Source organism: Micromys minutus (genome assembly GCF_963924665.1).
Source record: "Micromys minutus genome assembly, chromosome: 10".
Taxonomy (NCBI): Eukaryota; Metazoa; Chordata; class Mammalia; order Rodentia; family Muridae; genus Micromys; species Micromys minutus.
In genome coordinates, this window is record NC_137979.1 from 43386322 (window position 1) to 43409396 (window position 23075).

The 23075-nt window shown below is 42.4% G+C and overlaps 1 protein-coding gene across 2 annotated transcripts in view; it reads left to right on the top strand.

Annotated features, from left to right (window-relative positions):
• SKAP1 (src kinase associated phosphoprotein 1) overlaps positions 1–23075 on the top strand; it is a gene marked incomplete at both ends in the record, with an annotated part of 274300 nt that overhangs the window by 17116 nt on the left and 234109 nt on the right. For both annotated transcript variants that reach the window (XM_080924400.1, XM_080924401.1), the window contains one exon: positions 9287–9392. In XM_080924400.1, the coding sequence (XP_080780526.1) occupies positions 9287–9392 (106 nt within the window). The remainder of the gene's footprint in view (positions 1–9286; positions 9393–23075) is intronic.

A 23075-nucleotide genomic window follows, 5' to 3' on the forward strand; every position in this document is an offset into this window, starting at 1 on the left:
ATTATATCTTAATGAAGCTGGGTTGGGGAAGAATTTACTAGCTAAATGCAGTAAGTGTGTGTGTGTGTGTGTGTGTGTGTGCGCATGTAAACACTTAGCACATCACATAAGATTTCTATATCATCATCACCACCATCATCATCCTACTGGGGATTGAACCCAGGCCAAAGCATAACTGCCCTACCACTGATAATATCCCCAGCCCCTTTCGTATTTTTGAGACAGGGCATCACTGAATCATGAAGGCTGACCTTCTTCCACTTCTGATCCTCTTGCCTCAGCTTCCTGAGTAGCCTGGATCACTGGCCACCACATCCAAGCATAGGATCTAGACATATAAATGATATGAAGAAGACTGAAAGAAATTGTTATTTTACACCCAGAGATGACCTCTGCTAATGTTCTAATAATGCTTGTCTCAAGGCCCGACTGACATGTGGGAAGCATGCTAAAACAATGAATTTAATACGTGTGTGTGTGTGTGTGTGTGTGTGTGTGTGTGTGTGTGTGTGTGTGTAAGAAAGGGAGTTGATTCTCTCCTTCCACCATGTAGGACCTAGGAACTGAACTTCAGGCTTGGAAGTTAGTGTTATTTAGACCTGTCTTGCTAGTTTTGGCTTTCTTTCTTTCTTTCTTTCTTTCTTTCTTTCTTTTTTTCTTTTTCTTTCTTTCTTTCTTTCTTCCTTTCTTTTCTTTCTTTCTTTCTTTTTTAACCATTCATACTTGAAAAATTCAGATTAAATGGTTTACTGATTTTACTAAGAGGATTTTTGTAGAAATTTTAGGTTTATATAAATATTGAGCAGATGAGTCCTCTTAACCCATCTCTTCCCTCCAGTGCCCTTTAATTAGAACATCTCACACCGGCTCACTGTGTTCCTTAGCATCCTCTGGAGGAGCAGAGCCAATAGAACAGATCTATTTCTATTAAAGGGGGACTTATTAAGATTGTTTACTCCCTATGGTCTGCTTAGTCCAACAATAGACTTTGCTTATAGAAAGGCTGGAATCCAGTGGTTGTTCGGTTCATGAAGCTGGATAGCTCAGCTGGTCTTTGGTCAGTGTTGAAATGCGGAAGGAGTGGGTTCTAGTACAGCCGCCTGGTCCACGAACTTGCCAGTGAGAGTAAAGGCAAGAAGGCAAAAGCCAAAAGCTTCCTTCTCCCATGTCCTCTTATGTGGGCCTCCACAGAAGGTGTGTCCCAGATAGGGTGGGTCTTCTCACCTCAAAGGATCCTGATTAGAGTAGGCCTGCTCACCTTAATCAATGAAGTCCAGACAACCCTCGCAGGCCTGTCTAGCTGCTTGAGTTTTAGTTGATTCCAGATGTGTCAAGCTGATAGTCAAGATTAACCATCACCTCAGCTGCTAACCCTTCCAGAGGTCCCGAGTTCAATTTCCAGCAACCACACGGTGGCTCACAACCATCTGTAATAGGATCTGATGTACTCTTTTGGTGCATCTGAAGACAGCTACTGCATACTCACATATATAAAATAAATACATCTTTAAAAAAAAAAAGATTAGCCATCACAGGTACTTTTCTTAGGACTAATAAGCCTAAAATCAACAGTTCATTCAGCTTCCGGAGTTTTACCTAACGTAAAACTTCTCTGTCTCAGGACTCCATCCAGGATATAGTCAGGTTTGGCTGTGGTCATCTCCCACACTCCCCGTTGTTTTTGATGAATGTATCCCTTTTGAGGAGTGCTAGTCAGGTACACAGCAGAACGACCCTCTGTTAGAATGTGTCAGAATGTGTCTAGTGTTCCTCTCCTGACTAGACTGGGGTTACAGGTTGGAGGGAGGGCCATCACAAAAGTATCATTTTCACCACATTGCATCAAGGGTCCACACTGTCAGTGTGATTTATGGCGCCTGATGTTGAACCATGAACACCTGGCTGGTGTCAGGTTTCCCACTCTGGGCACACTCCAGTTCCCTTTCCGAGCTGCAGCCCTTGCTGTGTGCAGCCCACACCTGAGGATTGGGAGGTGTGTGCCCTTTGTTTGGGGGTAGAATACTATCTACACAAGTGATTATGAATTCTGCACTAGAGATCTGTCTCTTATCTCCCGCTTGTTAACTTGTTGGATTACTTTTATTACTTATAGACTTAGGATATTTATGCTTTAGTTTATCATTCAAGATTATTTTGTTATTCAGAAAAACATTTTTTTTTTGAGACAGGGTCTTATCTTGTATCCTTGGCTGGCTTGAGTTCTATCTCTATCATACATGAGAGCATGTATGTATATATGCAACACTACAGGGTCATTTAACTGACTCCTCATTTCAAAAGCTGCTTACATCAGCACTTTCAATCATCCTTTCCTCCCTCCTCCCTTCTTCCCTCTTCCCTCCCTCCCTCCCTTCCTTCTTTCTTCCCAGTGAGGTTACTCCACCCATCTGTAGAACATGGGTTATGTTGACAGTCTATATTTGAGATCTCCCAGCCTAAGCCATCTTTGATGTTTGTAGAATATGTTTACTCGAGTCATCTGATAAGAGGGAACCTCAGTTGAGAAAATGCCTCTATAAGATTCAGCTATAAGCCATTTTCTTACATAGTGATTGATGGGGAAGAGCCCAGCCCATTGCGAGTGGTGGTCCTGGGTTCTGTAAGAGAGCAGGCTGAGCAATCCATGAGGAGCAAGCCAGTAAGCAGCCCTCTTCCATGACCTCTGCATCAACCCCTGCCTTGAGGTTCCTGCCCTGCTTGAGTTCCTGTCCTGATTTCCTCCGATGATGAACAGCGATATGAGAGTGTAAGGCAAATAAACCCTTTCCTCCCGAATTGCTTTTAGTCATGGTGTTTCATCACAGCAGTAGAAACCCAACTAAGACATAGATGTTAAGGATGGAGTCTCTGTGCTGTAGAGCCCTGTTGGTTTTGACAACTGCATATGTCACACATGTTACTTTACAGGGTCAGGCACCATAACAGCAATGCTTTGTCTTCTCTCCACCCTCCCCGTGAACCTGTGCCAACCATGCAGTTTCTCTTTAAATTATTTATTTGTGTGTGTGTGTGCACATGCATGTGTGTGCATGTGTGTGTGTAGACACATATGTGGAGGCCAGAGGACTGGGAGTCAGTTCTCTCCTTTCATCATGTGTGGGTCCTGGGGATTGAAAGATCGCAAGAATTGGTGGCTGGTGATTTACCTGCTGATCCCGTCTTGCTGGACTCCATTCATCCATTTCTTTCTTTCTTTGAAATGTTTTTTATTTTACATTATTTTTAGATGCATTTATTTACTGTGTATACAGTATTCTACCTGCATGTCTGCCTGCACACCAGAAGAGGGCATTGGATCCCATTACAGATAGTTGTGAGCCATCATGTAGTTTCTGGGAACTGAACTCAGGACCTCTGGAAGAGCAGCCAGTACTCTTAACCACTGAGCTATCCCTCCAGCCCCATTCATTTCCTTTTGATGCTAAATAAGATACCATTGTATAGCTGTGTCATTATTTGTTGATGCAAATTAAGGGACATCTTGGTTTCTTCCAGTCTTTGGAAGTTATGAATAAAGTTTCTAAAGTCATTTCAGTTTGTGTCTATGTTGTGCGTATGCTCACCCACATATATTAATGTGTGTGTGTGTGTGTGTGTGTTGAAGGTGAGGAAGAAAAGTCATGCTTACTGTATTTTTTTCTATTATTATCTACTTTGTTTTTTGAGACAGGATTTCTCACTGAACTTGGAGTTCATAAATTGGCTGGACTGGCTGGGCAGCAAGCCCCCAGGATTCACCTGTCTCTGCCCCTTACTCTTTGGGGTTACAGGCTGCAGTGCTGTGCCCAGACTTTACTTGGGTGCTGGACACAGGTCCTCATGTTTGAACAGTTAGCCCTTCACTCACTAAGCCATCTCTCCAGCTTCCATTCTAAAATGTTTTATGTACTTAATGGGGCCGGGGACACAGTTCCTCAGTAGAGCACTCGCCTGAGACACACAGGTTCCTAGGTTCATCCCCTGGCACTGAAGGGTGGTGGGATGTGCTGTGCTGTAAAGATCAGTTGGCATCCAGTGCTTGGAAGCTCAGTTACTGGACCCTCACTGTTTTCTAAGTGTCATGTCTGCCAGTGATGTGGCCCTCTGGTTGATTTGAAATAGCCTTCTTTATCACTGGCTTCCCCCTGCCCCCTGATGCCCCCATCCTGCCCCATTATCTCCCCTGCTGCTGCCCCCCTCGGCCCCACCCCCCTCTAGAAGGATGCTTTGCCTGCTGGTCCAGCAGCTGTTCTGTTTCCTTACACTTCCTGTTTGCATCCAACTCTACTGTTCCTCTCATTCATTAGCTTTCAGCCTTTCTTTGTTTCCTATATTCATGTGTTTCTTGTAGACAACATCTAATCCAGTCTTTTATATGTACTGTATTTTATTCATCCTTTGAGGAATCTCATAATCCGTGCAACATGTTTTGATCAGATTCAGTCCTGGCTTACAGCCTCTCTCAGATCCTCTGCTGCCTCCCATTCAACCTCATGCCCTCTTAGCCCACCAAGTCCAATTCGTACTAACCGTGTGTGTCGGGCCATCCACTGAATCCTACCAGGGACCACACCCCTAAAGAAGATTGGCTGTTCAACTAGGGGTGGCTGTTGGTCTGCCCTCCCCACCCAGGTTGGAATATTGGAGGGCTTGGTCTTGTGCAGCCGTTGTGAGCTCCTGAGGGCAAAAGGCCCTGTCATGGTCGGAAGACACTGTTTCACCCTATGGCTCTTGCAGCCTTTCCTCTTTTCCCCAACGTTTCCTGAGCATGGAGGGCAGGGCAGTGTGTACCAATGTCCTTGTTAGTTCTGAGCACTCCAGAAACATCTGCTCTCTGTACTTTGACTGGTTGTGAGGCTCTGCATTAGCTGCTGTGGTCTGTAGTTTTAAAAAGCTTCTCTGATGAGGTCTGAGGGCTGCAATCCTCTGTGGGTGTAGAGATACATTTACAAGGCATGTGTCTGGTTAGTAAAATTATAGTGGATTCACCCTTAGGGTCTGATGCTTCTGAGCCATGGGCTTTTGGCTCCATCTTTATACCTAGGAGTTTCCTCCTAGGATGCAGGCCTTACATCCAGTTAAGAAGTGGTTGATTGCCCGTAACCTCCACTCCACTGTTGCAGCACAGACATGTTTGCCAGGCTGGTCTTCACTGTAGCTCTCGGGCTTTGTGGTTGGTAAAACTTGCAGTTCTATGAAAACTAGCCAGCAAAGAGGAAACTTCCAGGACAGTACCAGCTCGATTTCTCCGAGCCCTGTGATCAAAGTGTGGATGTCTTCAGCAGTGGGGTCTTACCACCAAGTTCTGGTGAGCAAACATGAGCAATAGCAACAGGCTGCCCAGCTTTGAAAGTCTTTGGGACCCCCCTCCCCCAACTCCATCATCACCTAGCTGCTTGATGGGAGACAATCCACACCTGGCACTGGACTTTTTATCTGTCAATGTATGCTTTCTGGAAGGCACACCATCCCTGCCATGTAGGATAACACCATATTCCCTCTCCATCCCTCCCTCTCTCACCCCGGCCCTGTGTGTGCATGTGTGTGCATGTGTGTATTTTAAAGGAAGCTTAAAAATAAGTTTTCATAGGGCTTCCTCAAACATCCTGAATGTTAGTTATCTCTCTCTCTGCTTTTAAGTTGGATTCCTTAGCTGGGTTTTTTTTTTCTTTCTATAACTATTGTTACTAGTGGACTTAGTTTATTTTGTTATTTGTTTTCCAGTTGCCAATTTTCGGTTACACTTGCCTGCAAAGTTTTGCTCAAATTCTTTTTAGCATTCATTTGACTTTCTTTTAAAAGAATTTATTTTGAAAACTGGGATCCCTGATCTGGCTTCTGATGGTAGCTCCAGTGAGTCTACTTTGTGGTTTAACGTCACAATCCACTCAGAGTTAATATTGGTTGGCTAATCAGGTCTCCTTAACTGTTGCCCTAGGCCTCTGTGCTACCGTGATACTATGTTTCTGAGACACATTTTTGCTTGTAAGTATTTAATAAACTGCACTGTTGTAACCTGTGCATAAAACTGCCCATTGCCTTTTGAGAAAATTAAGTCTGAGAATGTTTCAAGCAGACCCATATTTCCAGCATCTTGGAGCTCCTGGAGGGCTGTTTGTCTCTGGGGTCGCTCATCTTCAGCGAGGTGAGCTCCCTTTAGGTTTGCTTTTGAGCAGTTTTCCTAGCAGAATGGTGTTCAGTTCTCATTGATCTCAAAGTTATCTTTTTTCTACCTTCATCTTTTGATGGCTGCTGTCACTGGATATAGAATTTGGAGTTGACTGGGCTTTTTCTTCTCTCTTTCAGGACTTTAAAGTGTCATTCCGGAGCCTTTCTACCGCCATTATTTCTGATGAAAATTCAAGTCTCATTCTTAGCATTGCTTTGCTGAACATGATGGGTCATTTTCTCTGGATGCTTTGAAATTTTTTCTCTTCATCTTTGCTTTTCAGCAGTCTGACTGTAATGTGCCTAGATTTACTCTCTTTGTACTGTCCCATTCTGAGGTTTGAACCCAGGGTCTTATGTATGCTAAACACATGTTCTCCACTGAACCATACACGGGCCTGGGAATTTACTTTTTGTTGTTGTTGTTACCAGCTGTCTCCTTGAAATTTTAAATTTTATTTGCAGTGCCCGTTTTTGAAAGTAGCCTTTTAAAGGAGATAAACACAAATTAAAAAAAAAATCAGAAGTACTGGAAACCAACTTTATAAAGTATCTCATTATAGACTTGGAGAGACGGTGCAGTGTTTAAGAACACATACTGCTCTAGCAAAGGACTGAATTCCAGCAACTGCATAGGGTGGCTTACAGACATCTGTACCTCCAGCATCTCTGGCCTGCACACATGTGCATTCGCACACATGCATACATGCACAGCATTTGCACACATGCATACATGCACAGCATTTGCACACATGCATACATGCACAGGATTAAAATGATTTTAAAATATCATTTCTTATATATAATTAGTTTTCTTTCTGTGTCACAAGCTCTGGACTCACTTTGTAGACCAGGCTGACCTCGAACTCATGGAGATCTGCTTGTTCTGCCTCCCAAGTGCTGAGATTAAATGCATGTACCACCACACCCAGCCAACGAAACTATTGTAATATATTTCTTTGTCTCTTAAAATTCTTCCTTCTTCTCCAGTCCATCCCCCCACCTTTTGCAACAAGGTCTTCTAGTGTCCAGGAGTTCCCCAGTTAGGCAGCCTGGCTGGTTAAAGAATCCCAAGTATTGTTTTTGGTTTTACATCCCCAGCACTGGGTTTACAAGTACAGGCCATCCCACTCAGCTTTCTTACGTTGGTGCTGGGGACCAAACTCAGCTCTTTGTGTTTGTGTGACGAACATTTGAAATATCTCCCACTCCTTACAAACTTATTCTTAAAAAATTATTTTAATTTATATTTTAAATAGAATTTTCTTAACTTTATTTTTGAATTTTCCATTGCTGATACAGCTGAAGCTAGTCCTGTGGCTCAGGATAGAACACTTGCTCAGCACGTGCAAGATCCCAAGTATAGAAAAACAAACTTCTGTATCTAAAAATCAGTGTCAAAATATAGTTGATTCTTGGACACTGGCTTTATACCTTATAAATGCGTTGGCCTCATGTTGATACTAATGGGTTTTCCCTGAACCTCCAAATTTTCTGCATATAAGATCACACCAGATGTGAGTAGAGATCGTTTTGCTTTATTCTTCCTGATCTGGATGTTTAAACTTTATTTTCTTGTCTAATTGCTCTGGCTAGTATTGCTAAGGGAATCCTATCGGTGGTGACAGCCCCACTGTTGCTAATTGTCCTTAGAACAGAGAGGGAAGCATTCAGTCTTTCACGGTTAAGCATGAGGTTTTATCTGTAGGATTTTAGGGAACTTTTTGGTTTGTTGTGTCAGGTCCCAAACTTACTTAGCAGTCTCTGTGGGCGAACTACGCTTCCCGCCCCTTGTAGCTGGGTTTACGGCAGAGCCGTTTCTCAGGCTGAGGAACTTTCATTCTTTTCCTAGTTATGTTGGATGTTTTTATCACAAGGCACCGCTGGATTTTGTCAAATGCTTTTTCCATAGCTCTTGAGATGATTGTGTGTCCTTGCCCTTAACATAATGTGTGGCATTAATGACATGTCAATGTCACTTGCTTTTTTTTTTTTTTTTTTTTTTTGCCTATTAATTTAACTTCCTATTTTCCCTGGAAGAACCCATTAGATTTCAGTCCATGTGATTCAGGGCTTAGATGCTAATGGTGACTCTTTATGAAGATTCCAATCTCCTGGGCTTTGTATCTCATCTGAAGTCCTGGTGATGGTTACCTAGCCCTGATTTGTTTACTGCGATTGAATAATATGAGGGTAAAACAAATGTTTAGATGTACTTACATAGCCCGGCTGTGTAAGTACATCACATTATTCTGGTGGTACACATGATGCAGTTTCATATTCAGTACAATTATTTTTTAGTGGTGGAGACTTTTAACTGTGTCATTTATATGCTTTTTAGGGACGATAAACATATTATGAAGAATAAAGTGTGTGGCTCATATTTCTGGCAATTGTAATTGCTGTCAATGAATTTTTGCCTTCGAAAATTTGTGCACATCCAAATTACTTCGTTCGCCATCCCGAGATTTGTTACGTAGCCCTGTGCTTCCATCACACCCCAGTTTTATAATGCACACGCACATTAATTGCAGTCCCCCCTCTCAGATGCATTCTTTTTCTCCGCGTGGTCCCCTTCACTTGGCTGCCTTGCCATTTTCATTGCTGATGTATCTGCTAATTAATGTTCCTCCTCCGAACGCCTGCCCTTTCTCGTTTTTGATTTTGCAGTTGAGCTCTATTTTTTATCTCAGTGGCAATTACCAGGCCTTCTCTTCTACTCTTATTGGTCCGTGACCTTCTGTGACTTATTTATAACATTTACATGTCTGTGAAGTTGACAATCTGTCCTCTGCCCTCAGTGACCCTCAAGGATGCACTCATGGCTTTAAAAATGGTTTTGGAAATAGTTATCTCTTGTGGATAATGTATGTACCAGCTTTCTAAATTCACAGCAAGACCTCAGACTCTTAGTACTTGTCATTTGTAGAGATACATGAAATCTTGATTATTCTCTATTCTGGCAAGCTACAGCTAATAGACTGTTATTAAATTATGATTCTTAGTCCATTAATGTTCATATGTTCAGCCACAGGCATTTACAAGAGCCACAATATTTATTTCCTAACCGTTCAGATTTCCTTTTCTCCTCTGTAGATCACCTTTTATTTTCTTTTAGATACTGAAGGCTTTCTGGCTGAAGGCTTGCAGAATGAGAACCTCAGTCCTGGGGCACAGGAGCAGAGAGACCACATTCTCCGGGGTTTCCAGCAAATCAAATCCAGGTTTGTATCAGCCAGCTTACTTATGCTTTTTTCAGTTAAAAAAAAAAAAAAAAAAATTCCTTTACCATGGCAGCACCTGCCGCAGGTTTTCATACTTGGCGGAAATGTGTGGATTGATTTGGAAGTCGGTGAGGACAGTGGCATGTGTTAACATGAACATGGTTTAGTAATTATCTTAAAACAATCAGGCCAACTTTGGTCTTGGATTTTAGTCTTTATTGAACACATTTGTGACACATTTGTGACTAAGTGGCAGAGGCGTGATGGTGAAACTGAGACGGTTATGCCTGCTCTGGTAGCTAAAGAGAAGGGACACTGTCATGGTTTTGTTGCTAACTTTATTTCCAGATCCCCTTCTGCAATAGAAACGTTAAAATCAGGTCTGGCTTGTCAGTTCTTGGACAGTGCCTGTATGTATGCATTGTCCCCGGACTGTGCTCACTAAGGCTTCAAAATGAGGAGCTCAGATCTCATTCCCACATTTCAGAACTGAGCAGCCATAGCCACCGGGAGCCTACGGGAGCCTACGTGGGCTTCCTTCCGGGGAAGAAGAAACCAACATTTGCTTTACAATCCATTTCCTGAACCGACCTCATAAAGGTGGCAAACGAGCAAGCGAGCTAGCATTGCAATCAAGTGTTACAATCAAGTGTTACAATCAAGTGTTACAATCAAGCTCCTCTGTCCTTTCCCACCTGGGTGCTGTTCTGACTCAGAACACTTGATCTGAGCCTCTCCAGGCTTAGGGCTGGATCTGATTTGCATGGCCAAGTGTTCTTAGCTTCTGCTTTCAAAACTGGTAGAAGCTTCTTAGACACGGGGAATTCTATCCTTTAGAAGGGCACAGCCAGAAATTACTCCCTGCAGGAACGTGAGAGACCCTCACGAGGTGCCCTGCTGGATCTTAATCGACCTTTCCTGCTGGCTAATTAAGCATCACTTTTACTCATCAACTGGGGACTGTGTAATTATCAGCCTGGGTTGCCCTGAATAATTGAAATGAGCAGAATGCTGAAGATGGGTACTTTCTTTTTCCTTCTGTTTTCTTTTTTTTTAAAGTGGGAATATCTAATTTTTAGTAGGCTGTGAACTGTTGAAATCAAATTCTTGAATAGTGTCACTTCATTAATAGATAAGTTTAGACTTAGTTATGCACATGGAGGCTTGGCTAATGAATGACCCATAGATTTTCTTTATTTTCATGAGTTGACTTTTTGTATTACCATAAGAATCATATAAAAGTGGAATTTCACATTCTATTACAGAGAAAGAGGGAAGCCCTGAATATAATGGGGAATATAGTTCCATTGATGTAAAACATCTGATGTGGGAAGCAAATACAATTTTGTCAATCTGTATAGACAAATATACATATATTTTCATATTTCTATCACAACATTAGGAAAGATCTAAGTTCCAACATTAAGTGGGCAGATTACTTCCTTTTAAAAAAAATATTTTCTGTGTATGTGTATTTTGCCTGCATGTATGTTTGTGCACCACATGCTTCCTTGGTGCTCACAGCAGGCAGAAAAAGATGCTGGAGTTACAGTCAGCCACAAGCTGTTATGTGAATGCTGGGAACCAAATTAGGGTCTTCTGGAAGGACAGCTAGTGTTCCCAGTCTAGGAGCCATCTCTCCAGGGCCCTCATATATCTCCTCAATCTTCTACCCATCAATATATGTCAAGCACACACACACACACACACACACACACACACACACACACACACACACACAGTGTACACACACAGCCTCACCCTTCACGGAATAAAGAAGGCTTCCAAAGAACATTCCACGTGGTTTGTGGGTTAGACATTAGAAAATAACCAGTGGGCACATCATCAATGAGGGCTTTCTGTTCATCGATTTGTTGCTAGAAAGATGATGCTTTCTGCAGGATTTCATAGTTGTCTGATGGCGGAAGTGAGGAGCCAGAGTTTAGACACCACACAATGGAGAAAGGAGGCTTTCTTCTAATCTTGCGGCTCACTTTCCACCCACCTCTTCAATTACAGCGTTGCTAATGGAATCCTTGTTTTCCTAAATGTTCTTCAGCCAAATCACCTCTATTAATCCATTTGTGCCTGACCAATAGTAGGCACCTCTGCGTGTTGATACCAAAATGGTTTCAAGATACTGAAAATTTGCAAAAGTGCAAGCATTTGCTCATATGGCATGACGGTTGGATCTACCTCTGGCCCCCCACCCCCACAAAGTAAGATGTGAAGAACAATCCAGATATCATCAAATCTGAGAGTTCATTATACATGAGGAATGTTGGAGCAATGGAGGAATTATTGGAGGCCATTTTACATGTTTCATCTTTAGCCACAGTAAAGCAGTAAGGCTTCCTCGATATGGTAAATTGGGGTGTGTCTGTGATTATATGTATCCATACATATTCCCACTCTGTGGCTTGTTTCCTGGCTTACGGTCCTTGATTCTTTCATCAGGTTGCGCCACTGGGGAACAAAAAGGGTGAAGGGAAATAAAAATGGTCCTGCTTGAGCCTTGGTCCTAAGGCTTTCATGGCTGACTCAGATTTAGTGGTATACACCATGATTTTGGAATTGTTACAACAGGAGTGTCTGCTTCTATCGCTCCTGGTGGGATGTGCCACTTGCCTCCTTCCTGTGGTCCAGGATGACTGACCACACAAAATGCTGGCTGTGTTCATTCTGCAGTGTCCTGATGTGCTTGTCAGTATATCTGTATCAATACCATATCTCTAGGCTCATGGTCCTACCCTGATCATGAATATATCAGGATCAATATCATATCTCTAGGCTCTCTGTCCCTGCCCTGATCATGAATATATCAGTATCAATATCATATCTCTAGGCTCACTGCCCTGCCTTGATCATGAATATATCAGTATCAATATCATAGCTCTAGGCTCATTTCTTAGACTTAGAAATGGCATTGGAATAAGATCTCTGCAAATTCAGATGCATTGTTACATGTTAAAGTGTACCAAGGTAGGATGACATTCTTCACCTAGTAAAAAACAAACGTGGACAGCAGTTTCAACGATTCCTGGGAAATGAAGCCCTGTTGTGTACGATGTCCCCAGCTGTACCTTTTGCGATTGTGTGTCAAGCCTCCTCCTCTTCTCTTCAAGAGGAACAGCTTCCACATTCCAAGTCCATGTTCTTATTCAGCTTTAGCAGTATGCTTGGGGCGAAAGCCAGCCAAGGCTCTTCCTTATGGTGGTGGTCACTGCAGGATTAGCTCCAGACATGAACCACGTTCAGAAACTTGATGATGTACCCATGCATTTGGAGGAACAGTGGGGCGTTTCTTCTGCGTTTGATCCAGCGGAGACCATCTGCCAGCAATAATACACTGGGAGTGAAGGCAGGGATTAAAAAAAAAAAAAAGGAAGATTTTTATCATGGAGATAGAGATAAATTCTCTCTTGATGGCCCTTTCTGGGATTCCTCACTTACATGCTCACTGTTGGAAGTGAAGGCCAGAGCCAATGGACACAAACAGGGTGTCTTGTTTCCTTCTGTGGAAGTTAATAATGCCAAAGGAGTTCCCACGGGAGACAAGTGGATTTATAAGGTGATTGAATGGAAGAAAAAAAATAAAGAAATAACTTTGTGTAACAGGTTTATGGTCCAAACTTAGCCAAACCCAGGACATTTAAAATACAGACAGAAAACACATCTGTTAACAGGTCTCATTGTGGGTGGCTAGCCCTTTGTTCTGCGTGAAGCAGGATACACTATTCTCAAAATTCTTGTAAGAAGAATTTTGACTGTCTTCAGGAATTTTACTGTTTTTTTGTTTTGTTTTGTTTTTCTTTTGCTTGACATGAATCTAGTTTGAAAAATCAGATTAATCTGACAATATCTATGATCATAACAGTTTTGTGTCATGAAAAGAAACACAGTCTGCTAAAACTCTGGAAAGTGGGCACAGGTTTTAAAGTAGTATACTGTAAATACCATTACTATTATTTGCATAGTTTTAATATACTTAAATATTTGTTGCTTATAAACTACCCAAACAAAACACATTTAAATGAAGGGTTTTTGTTTTTAATCAAGAAAACTCATGTTTAATGTGCTATTTGGACAATTGTGCATCACAAGTTTAAAGATTTGCTTACATTTTTCTTTCCTTTAATTCTGGTGCATGAGTACATGTGTGTGCATGCGTGTGCTCTTGAGTGTTTGTGTCTTGCCTGTGTGTATATCTAGGCACCACTGTGTACAGAGGTCAGAAGAAGGCATCAGATCCCCTGGAACTGGAGTTACAGAGGGTCGTAAGTTGCCATGTGGGTGCTGGAAATTGATCCTGGATCCTCTGGAAGAGCAGCCAGTGTTCTTAACCACTGAGCCATTTCTCTAGTCCCTGATTCTGCTATTTATCATGGAGTTTGCCAGCCAATGAAGAAAAACATGAGCACCAGATGCTTGTATGATCTGTTTAAGTTTTACTAGCTCTGAAAGGCTCAGACCTCCCCTCCCTCCTTCCTTCTCTCTCTCCCTCCCTTCTTTCCTCTCTCCCTCTCCCTCTCGGATAAACAAAACCAAAAATACAAAAAGCATAAACAAAAACAATGGGAAAACTCCCAACCAAAACAAACACACCTTCCTCTAGATACAAGAGAGAATCCCCCCCTTCTTTTTTTCATTCCTACTCTTCTATTTAGAAGGGAAGTAGGGAGGGGGAAGTATCCCTGGGAGGTGGCTCAGTGGGCAAAAGTGCTTTGCCCCAAGCCTGACAACCTACGCTCAGCCCCTGGGAGCCCACACAGTGGAAGGAGAGGGCCGGCTCTCAAACGTCGCAAGGCCTGCACGTGGCACATGACGAATGCTCCCACGAAGTAAATATAATGTGAATAGCTAATTCTAAAACCAGCAGAAAGAGAGGAAGACTGAAAGAGGACTGGGGTGTAGCTCAGTAATGGAGTACTGGCCTCGATGTTATGAGGCCCTGGATTCTGTCACCAACACCACAGACAGACAAACAAGAAACCTACAGGCATGTCAGGCTCTCTCTCAACTGATTGGTTAGATATGCAAAGCAGCACAAGATCTGGGGGGACTTCACTTCTGTGGGCTGAGGGCTTGTTGCTCTCACTGTCTGAGATGCTCTAAAGGAGTCAGGTTCAGCACCACCTCCCATGGTTTCTTGGCTTAAGTTGGAGGTTTATCTGATGACCTGTGTTCTTGTATGGAGAGCTTCTGTCCTTCCAGAGCATCGTGATGAGCATTGTTCTCATTTTAATTTTATACTAATGTTTATCTTATTTATTCCTTCATTTGTGGGAGGTATTTGAGGCTGGCTCCAAGATTAAATTACCCCATTTCTTTTCTTTTACATGGGGCTGCTGGAATGGGATCAGTGAGTAGATTTCCCCTTTGGGCTTCTCATAAAATAAATATTTTATATGAGTAATTCAGAGATGTAATAATATTTTCATATTTGTCATGCTAAGTAACAAGATTTAAACAGTTTAGATGGTGAAATTTGTTTTTTTTTATTACCTCATTTATTTGTGTGTGTGTGTGTGTGTTATGTGCCATGGGTGTGCATGTGGAGGTCAGAGGATAGATAGTCTGTTGAGTAGAGTCTTTCCTACCACGTGTCTCCCGGGGATCAAATAATCAGATCTACCTACCTTCCATTTATCTGTCTGTCTGTCTGTCTATCTATCTATCTTAAGGTTAGAACCTTTTACATGTAACTTGCATGTTATTTGTGGTCATAGGGACTATGCTAATTGTATTCCAGTTTTCATACATGTGCTACTGAGCAGGTCCAAAATGCTGCTGCTGCTGTTATTATTATCGTTATTATTTAGAGATGGGGTCGTATGTAGCCCAGGCTGGCCCTAAAGTTGCTATATACTTGAGGATAGCCTTGAACTTCTGATTCTTCTTCATCTACCTCCCAAGTGCTAGGCTTACAGGCATAAGCCACAATAGCTGGCTTTATGCCGTGCTAGGAATTGAACCCAGGGTTTCCTGCACGAGCACTTCACCAACTGAGCCACACTCCTCTCACTCATATTCAAAGCTTCCTATTTAAACGTTCACTTGGAAAGACAGAAAATGCTTTCTTAGACAATATTTTTATAGGTAAGAACGAACAGAGTCCTTTGTAGCTCTGAAAAAAACCCTGCAGTAAAAACTGTTTTATAATCTTTTAATTTTATATCTTTAAGATCTTAGTTGAAGTTGAGGGAAATACACTTCTAGTTTTGCCCAGCACTGAACTCCTTAAATAGAAAAATGTGTTATATCACAAATAAAAAAGGGACAAAGGAATAATACGGGGACTTTCAAAGAGACGGGTTCGGTGGGAGGGAGAGGATAATGGTGGCAGTGGGGGGGGGGAACGTGATCAAAGTAAACACATGTTTAAAATTATGAAATAAGGAAAAGAATTAGAAGGTTCTGGGTGAGTGGAGCCTGCCTACAATCCAAGTCCTAGGGTGGCAGAGGCAGACAGACAGCCACAATTCAAGGCCAGCCTTGGCTACAAAGCAATTCCCTGATTAGGATTCAGCCATGTATGTCTTGTAGTCTCATCTCCTCTCAGGAAGCTGAGGCAGGAGGATAGCTTGAACACAGGTGTTTGAGGCCCACTTGGTCAACATCATGAAACCCCATCTCAAAAAGAGAAAGATGGAGAGGGAGAGGAAGGAGAAGTGAGAGAAAGGGGGGGACTTGCAGTGTGACCCAGGCATCAAGCAGGTGGTGGCTTGTGCCCATTGGTGGCCTGAGCCATTAGAATCTCAGTAAGCTGAATGCTGCTGCCTTTTAGCTAATGAGTCAGGTCCCTGAGATTTGCTTTCCTCCTCACAGAATCTGAGTCTCGATTATCACCCAGGGACACCCTATTATCTCTTTGTCTCAGAAACTCCTCAAATTTTTAATGCATGAAGCTTCCCTATTGTCCGTAGGTGGAAATTGGTAATCCGTACATTGTGTGAAAAGATCATTTGTATGTAAGTGCCGTCTTCATCGCAGGACGTTTGCTTTGCTTGTGATTTAAGTCTCATTAGGTCCCCAGCTAGTCTTTTGTTCCAGAGCTATGCTGTGTGTGTGTGTGTGTGTGTGTGTGTTTCCTGCTTATCAAAGGCCAGTGGAGTAGAGGGAGAGCCTTCCTACTGTTCATCTGTTTGTGGTTTCCAGGAACCTTGTGGCTTGGAGCCTTCCTGGTTGTGGTTTTCTGTAATTTGCCCGCTTCCCTTTTTTCTGGTATAGACTCACCCTGGAACTGCTTTCTGTGTTGCAGTGAAATTGGAGCAATGGGCAGGGAAGCACAAGAGAGCTCAGGGTCAACTTACAGGAGCCAGGCTCTTTGTTCTGATGTTATTTCTATAACCTTGGCCGAATCTCTCAAAGGTTCTAATGATAATCTTAGCTTCCTTTCTAGATTGCCTATCAGAATCTTACACACACACACACACACACACACACACACACACACACATAAATGTTACGAAAATGCAAGTATTATTATTGGAAAAATAAATGTTTATTGTATTTAAAAACAATGCAAGCATTGGTAACCAAACCCTGAAACCTCGATTTGATTTCTTATATGATGTCACCAAGATTCCCCCCCCCCCCACTCCAGGTTGAAAAATGATTCAGGAAACTTCATTTCTTGGGATTTCATTTGGTCTCATGATTCTGTTTAAAATGAGTTGAGCCCAACATGGGGTTTTATCATTGCACCACTTGAATCATTTCTTCTTTGTGGATCTGTTCTCCCACTGCGAATGAAGCCTCATCTCGTCCCCTGAAGTGCAGCCCTAGCAGGGTTGCTAATGAACCCTGGTCCTTATCATCTCAGCAAAGGGCTCAGAGAAGATGGGAAAAATCAATCCCACAGGAACCTCGGCATGCTCATATCCATATTTAACCCCCGTGCATTTAAAATGGAAATGAGCTATCTCAGGGCTTCAGTTTTTTGATTTACACAAGATGTCACCACCTCCTTGGCAACAGGGATGTTTTACAGACTAACCGCTGACCTGTCTGGGAATATCTCAGCCTATCGCCCCCAGGCTGGTGTCCTTTCTTCTTTCTTTGCATTTCTTTCAAAATGCTCCTCACTGTCTTGTAATAGCTTTGATTTTCCAGGCTTCAAAGGGTGCCCCTTCCAGAACCAAACTTCTGAAGAGGGAAAGAAATACCACTTTCAGAGAACAGACAATAAAGGCACAGCTACCCCTGTCTGCAGTTGGTGCGGTCGGGCGATTCATAGGGAGTTTACAAGCCAGTGGTAATAGGGTCTTGCAAAGCAAGGACAGTCCAATGTGATTCTTGGTGCTATGTCTTATGGAATCTGTACTTGGAGTGGCCCAGTCAACCCAGCTTCTACTAGTTTTTCTGGGAATACACTGCAGCCAGTGCAGGATGAATAATTACACTTTTAAACTCAAGTTCCCTCTTGACTTTGTGAGCCTTGTGAAGGTTTTTACTATAATTTACAAAAAAAAAAAAAAAAAAAAAAATTGTGCTCACATGCCCTCCAATTAGCTATTTCTCTAATTAACTAAGTGACTCATTTGTGAATCCTGCCCTAACCACAAGGCCCATTTTATATCTTGTGAATTGGGACTTACTGAATCTACTGAGCGCTTTGTGTTTTTGTTGATGAGAAAACAGATGCCCAAGACATTACTCAAAGTAGCAGAATTAATAAGAGATTAAGATGTAGAATCCAGGATGTCTAATTGGTTAATTTATTCAGCTACATCATTAAAAATGAAATGGCATCTTTCAAAAGATTATTGGTTCAAAAGAATTATTGACAATTGCTGAAGTCTAGTTAATTATCTTCATACGAAGTGTTTGTGGATGGAAGTATACTACGGGCTTATGCCAGTGTCACATGGATGGATGGATACTATGTAGCCAAGCAAAAATAACAAGCTATGAATCTTGAGTTTAGGTTGAGGCTAGATGTGGGACTTCTTTCAACGTTTATGCATATTTGAAGTTTTTTTTTTTAAATGTAATATTATAAAAATATACAGTTGGCTGGACTTGGCAATTTGGGAGCCGTTGACTTCACTGTGGTCTTGGAAAAATCATAGACTTCCCTAATTTGAAATGTAATAACACATATTTGAGGTTTTTTTTAAAAAAAGAGATGGTTTCCTAGGAATAACCTTATTATTTTCGGTTGATCTTGAGCTCAGGGGTAATCTTCTAGTTCGTTATTACTGAGATAAGTAACAGAAAGGAGCTAACTTCTCTACTTCTTTAAAACTTCTAGGCCACCAATTATTGAGAGCTGAAATTCAATTCAAACATTCTGCCCAGGAGATCTCGAAATTTTGATTTTTTTCTTAAAGGAAAGGCAATTTCTGACTTTTCTCATAAATTTGATAAAAGGAAAGCTAATATGAGATTGGTAGTCCAGTAGGAAATGGAAGTCAATTTTACATTTTTTAAATCATTTTATAGTATTAAAAATGACAGAGGTCAGAAACAAAGCCCTTATTCTTTTATTGAACTAGAATTGAAAGTGGCAGAAAATCATTTTGGCCCCAAGTGCAGTAAATGTTATCACTAAAACATGTTCGGGGGATATTAGGACAGTCTCTCAAGCACCAGAGATGGGAGTTCACACAACAAAAACTGACTCCTTCTCTGTCCTTGTCTTGCAGTTATTAGATGTACAGGAGATGAAAGTATCCTGCTTCTGAGAGCACAGGGGTTGGAGTCTGCATTGAAACCCATAATGTCTCCATTTGAGAGAAGCCAAATGCAGCAAATGAGTGTCCCTGTAGGGACATCTCAGTCATGAGGGCTCCTGAGGCGGACACAGGGCTGTGGGGTCCAGTTTGTGAGATACTGGTGAGAGTGGGAGGAATGGAAATGATACTGTTCATTGAACTTTTGGGGAGGGGAGCTGGAGAGATGACTTAGTGGCTAAGAGCACTGGCTGCTCTTCCAGAGAACCTGGGTTCAATTCCCAGCACACACAGCTCACAACTGCCTGTAACTCCAGTTCCAGGAGATCTGACGCCCTCTTCTGGCATAGATGCACATGTAAGCAAAATACTCGCACCCATAAAATAAAATGAAAATATTAAAAAGACTGTCAGAAGATTCTTTTAACAAGGAGACTAAACAGGAGCTGCCTCCGTTACTTTGTCCTGTGAACCAGGCACGAGTGAGATCTGAGAAGTCCACCTGGGAAAAACCAATCATTTTTGGAGTGTGCAGTGTGATTATGCTTCAGAATTTTGTGTAAATGAAGCAGGTTGGCAGGCATATGTTTGCTGATCCACAAAAATGATTAAAATTCAGAATAAGTGTGACTCTTGTGAAATTAAGTTTTCAGGTTCCAACCAGTGTTCTGTTCGGCCATATGGTATAACCAGAATTAATTGCTGTTCCCAGCCTCTTATTCTCTTACTGAATACTTAGGTGCCCTGTTTGAAACCCTATCGAGTCCACAGATGCACTTAATCACACGAGATAGCTGTCTGACAAGTTTGGGAAGTGTGCGTAGCTAACATTTGCTTAGAAGAAACTTCTACTGCATTTTTGCCCCCCCCTTTCACACACACACACACACACACACACACACACACACACACACTTAGGAAACAGGTAGATAGAAAGTTCTGGAAGAGATGGATGAGCGTGTCAGAACAGCGTCACTAGAAGAGACGAAGCAAAAGTACTCTTTACTTTCTGCTCCCTTTAGCTCTTTGCTTCTCCCAGATCCCTGACAATGCAGAGTCTCAGGCTCCTGGCCAGCAGAGCATTTAATGCATTTAATGACTTTTATCTAACATTCTAATTAAATCTATGCTGAAGAAGCTGCAAGATTCTGGCGTGCATCTTTGAGTCCCACAGGAACGCACACACCAGCCACCCCCTTCTTCTCTGTGACCGCTCTCTACCTCTGGCTGCTTCCCCCATTCAGCTTTGCACCGCCTGCACCGTCTCTGCCACCTCTTCTGTCTTCTTGGTGGCTGTCTGATGAATTCTCCACTGCGTCCTTTAGAACTCATGCCCTTTGCAACCAGACCCTGCTGGATCCCCAACCTCCTTTCTCTGTCACCGTCTGGGTGATACTCGGTTCTTCTGCATGACAGGGTTTTGCTTGCAGTCCTTTTTAAACAGAGCTTGCCCGTCTTCCAGAACTGCTTCTGGCATTCTCCAAACTCCTTCTGCCACCCCTAGACCCTCAGTATTCACTTTCTGGTCTCTGGAGCTCTGTACTGGAGGCTTTGCAATACTTTGCCCTTCTGTCAAGTTTAGCATCCGGAGTCTGTCCTCATACTGTTTGAGAACGGAAGTGATTTTTTTGTTTGTTTTCCTTGTTTTTGTTCTTTTTGTTTCTTCTTTTGTATTTTCTCGACAGGGTTTCTCTGTGTAGCCTTGACTCTCTTGGAACTCACTCTGTAGAGAAGGCTGGCCTTGAACTCAGACATCTGCCTGCCTCCTGAGTTCTGGGGATTAAAACTGTGCACAGCTGCCTTTGTCGATACTCCTCCCCCTTGTTATTTGTTTTGTTTGGTTTGGTTTTTTGAGACATGGTCTTACTGTGTAGCTCTGGTTGACTTGGAACTCACTGTGTAGACAAGGCTGGCCCTAAACCAACAGAGACGGCTGCTTCTGCTCCCCAAGTACTAAGATCAAAAGCATGAACCAAAGGCCTTGAACTGGGGTATTGGCCCACCATGTCCCGCCATGTCAGGGTTATCCTGCCGCTGCCCCTGCCCTTCTTCCCCTTTGCTTAAGGAGGGCAATCTATGCCCCCTCTTCATATCTCTTTGAACCTCACACTCTCGGGTTAAAAACCTCAGGTTAAACACACACACACACACACACACACACACACACACACTTAGCTACTGTCTTATCTCTTGTCCTGAACAAGAGTAGACATCTTGAACTCTAGACCCTTCTTTTCTGGTTTCCTCTTCTCTGGTCCATCCTCAGTTACCATCCTTATTCAGCATCTTCTGCTCCAATAAAGTCACTTTCGAGATGCTCCAGTTATTCCAGTTGCCACATCCGGATGATACTGCCAATGTTTATCTTCTTTGGTCTTTCAAGTATCTCACAGCTTGGACTACTTCCCTGTCTCAGAAGTTTAAGAACCTCTTCCCCCTGCCAGAGTCTGTCTTTCCCTCTCTGCCTTTTTCTTTAGGCTCTTACTTGAGCTGTTTTTTTTTTTTTTTTTTCACTCTTTCTTCCTCAGACTTTTTTTCCAGGGTTGTTTCTTCCCCTGGTGCCCAAGTTATAGAACAGCTCAGGTGCAGGCAGCATATTAGGTGTCTCTTGACAATTCAGGCTTCCCAATGCTGTGAGACACCTAGCTGGTTCCCTCTGGGCAGCCACCCTCCATTCTTCCAGCCCAGGGATGAGTCATGATGTCAGCCATTTTGCTTTGGTGACACTCAGTTGCCCTCCTCCTCTGCTCCTGTTTGTTTTTTTCACCGGTTCTGTTAAAAGAGATAACGTCTCCACAATGGTGACGTAAGTTACTGATACTGACCAATGGTATGTTAGCGAGAAAGTAGGTTGAAAAATATGTTAAATCTCACAGTGAAAAAAAAATCTCTGAAAACAAACAAACAAATAAAGAGACCAAAATGTCCATGATAGTAATTTCTGGCAAGTGGAGTTTAACAAGGGTTTGTTTGTTTGTTTGTGTTCTCTGACTCTCTAATGTAAATATTTAATAACGTGTTATTGATATTAAATTCCTTCACATTTTTATAAGGCGCAGAGAGGGAAGCTCTGGAAGAAGTTTGATTCCCAGGTGGGATGAGGGCTGGTCCTGAGGCAGAAGGAGCTGGATAAATGGACATAGAGCTTTAGCAGTGAGCTTGGCCCGGGTCACTCTGTGTAAACAAGCAGGCTGTATCTGGAGGTGTTTTATGCTATGCTTCAAAACACACCCGCAAAAGGGAAATTAATTTTGAGTCATGTGAAATGCTGTCCTTCGAATATTCTGTGATGATTGTTCTAAAATGTGTTGGTGATTTTTATTTTTTTTTAAGTAAAGGAAGTTCACTGTCAAGGCCCCTCATGAAATGAGGTATCACGGGCAGAACAACTTCCGCTTCTGAGCTGTTATCCCTCTGAGCTAACGCAGGATGAATTCTTCATTAGGAGGGGATTAGCGGCACTCTCTGAGCCTATTTAGCAAAGCATTTGTATTTGTCCGACCACTTTTCTGAGCGCTGGTGTTTGAGTAAACCATTCACTTCCTTCTTCTCAAAACATCAGTCACCATGATTGATTTTTATGTTGGTCATAAAGAGAAATGGAATCAACTAAAAGCAGGCTGAAGATTACAGGGTGGAAGTGGTTAATTTACTTAACAATATGTATTGGTTATTTGTTTACATTGGGCTTGATGCCCTGTGATCAAGACGGTGTCTCATGAAACATCCTCGCTTTCCAAGCAGCTCTTGGACCAGTGAGTGGCCAGAGTCATCACAGACACTTCTGCTTACAGATGTCTCTCCTAGAAGGCCTCTTTTTATGTTGTGTGTGGAGTTTTGTCACCTGGAGTGTCACCACTGTTTTACATCCTCTTTTAAAAATACAAGTTCATCAAAAAAGTTAAGAAATTTTGTGTTGTCCAGTTCTCCAGCCCTGTCCAACGAGTTCTTCCTGACTTTATTATTTTTTATTTTTCCCTGAATTAAGCAAATTCTGTGAGCATCA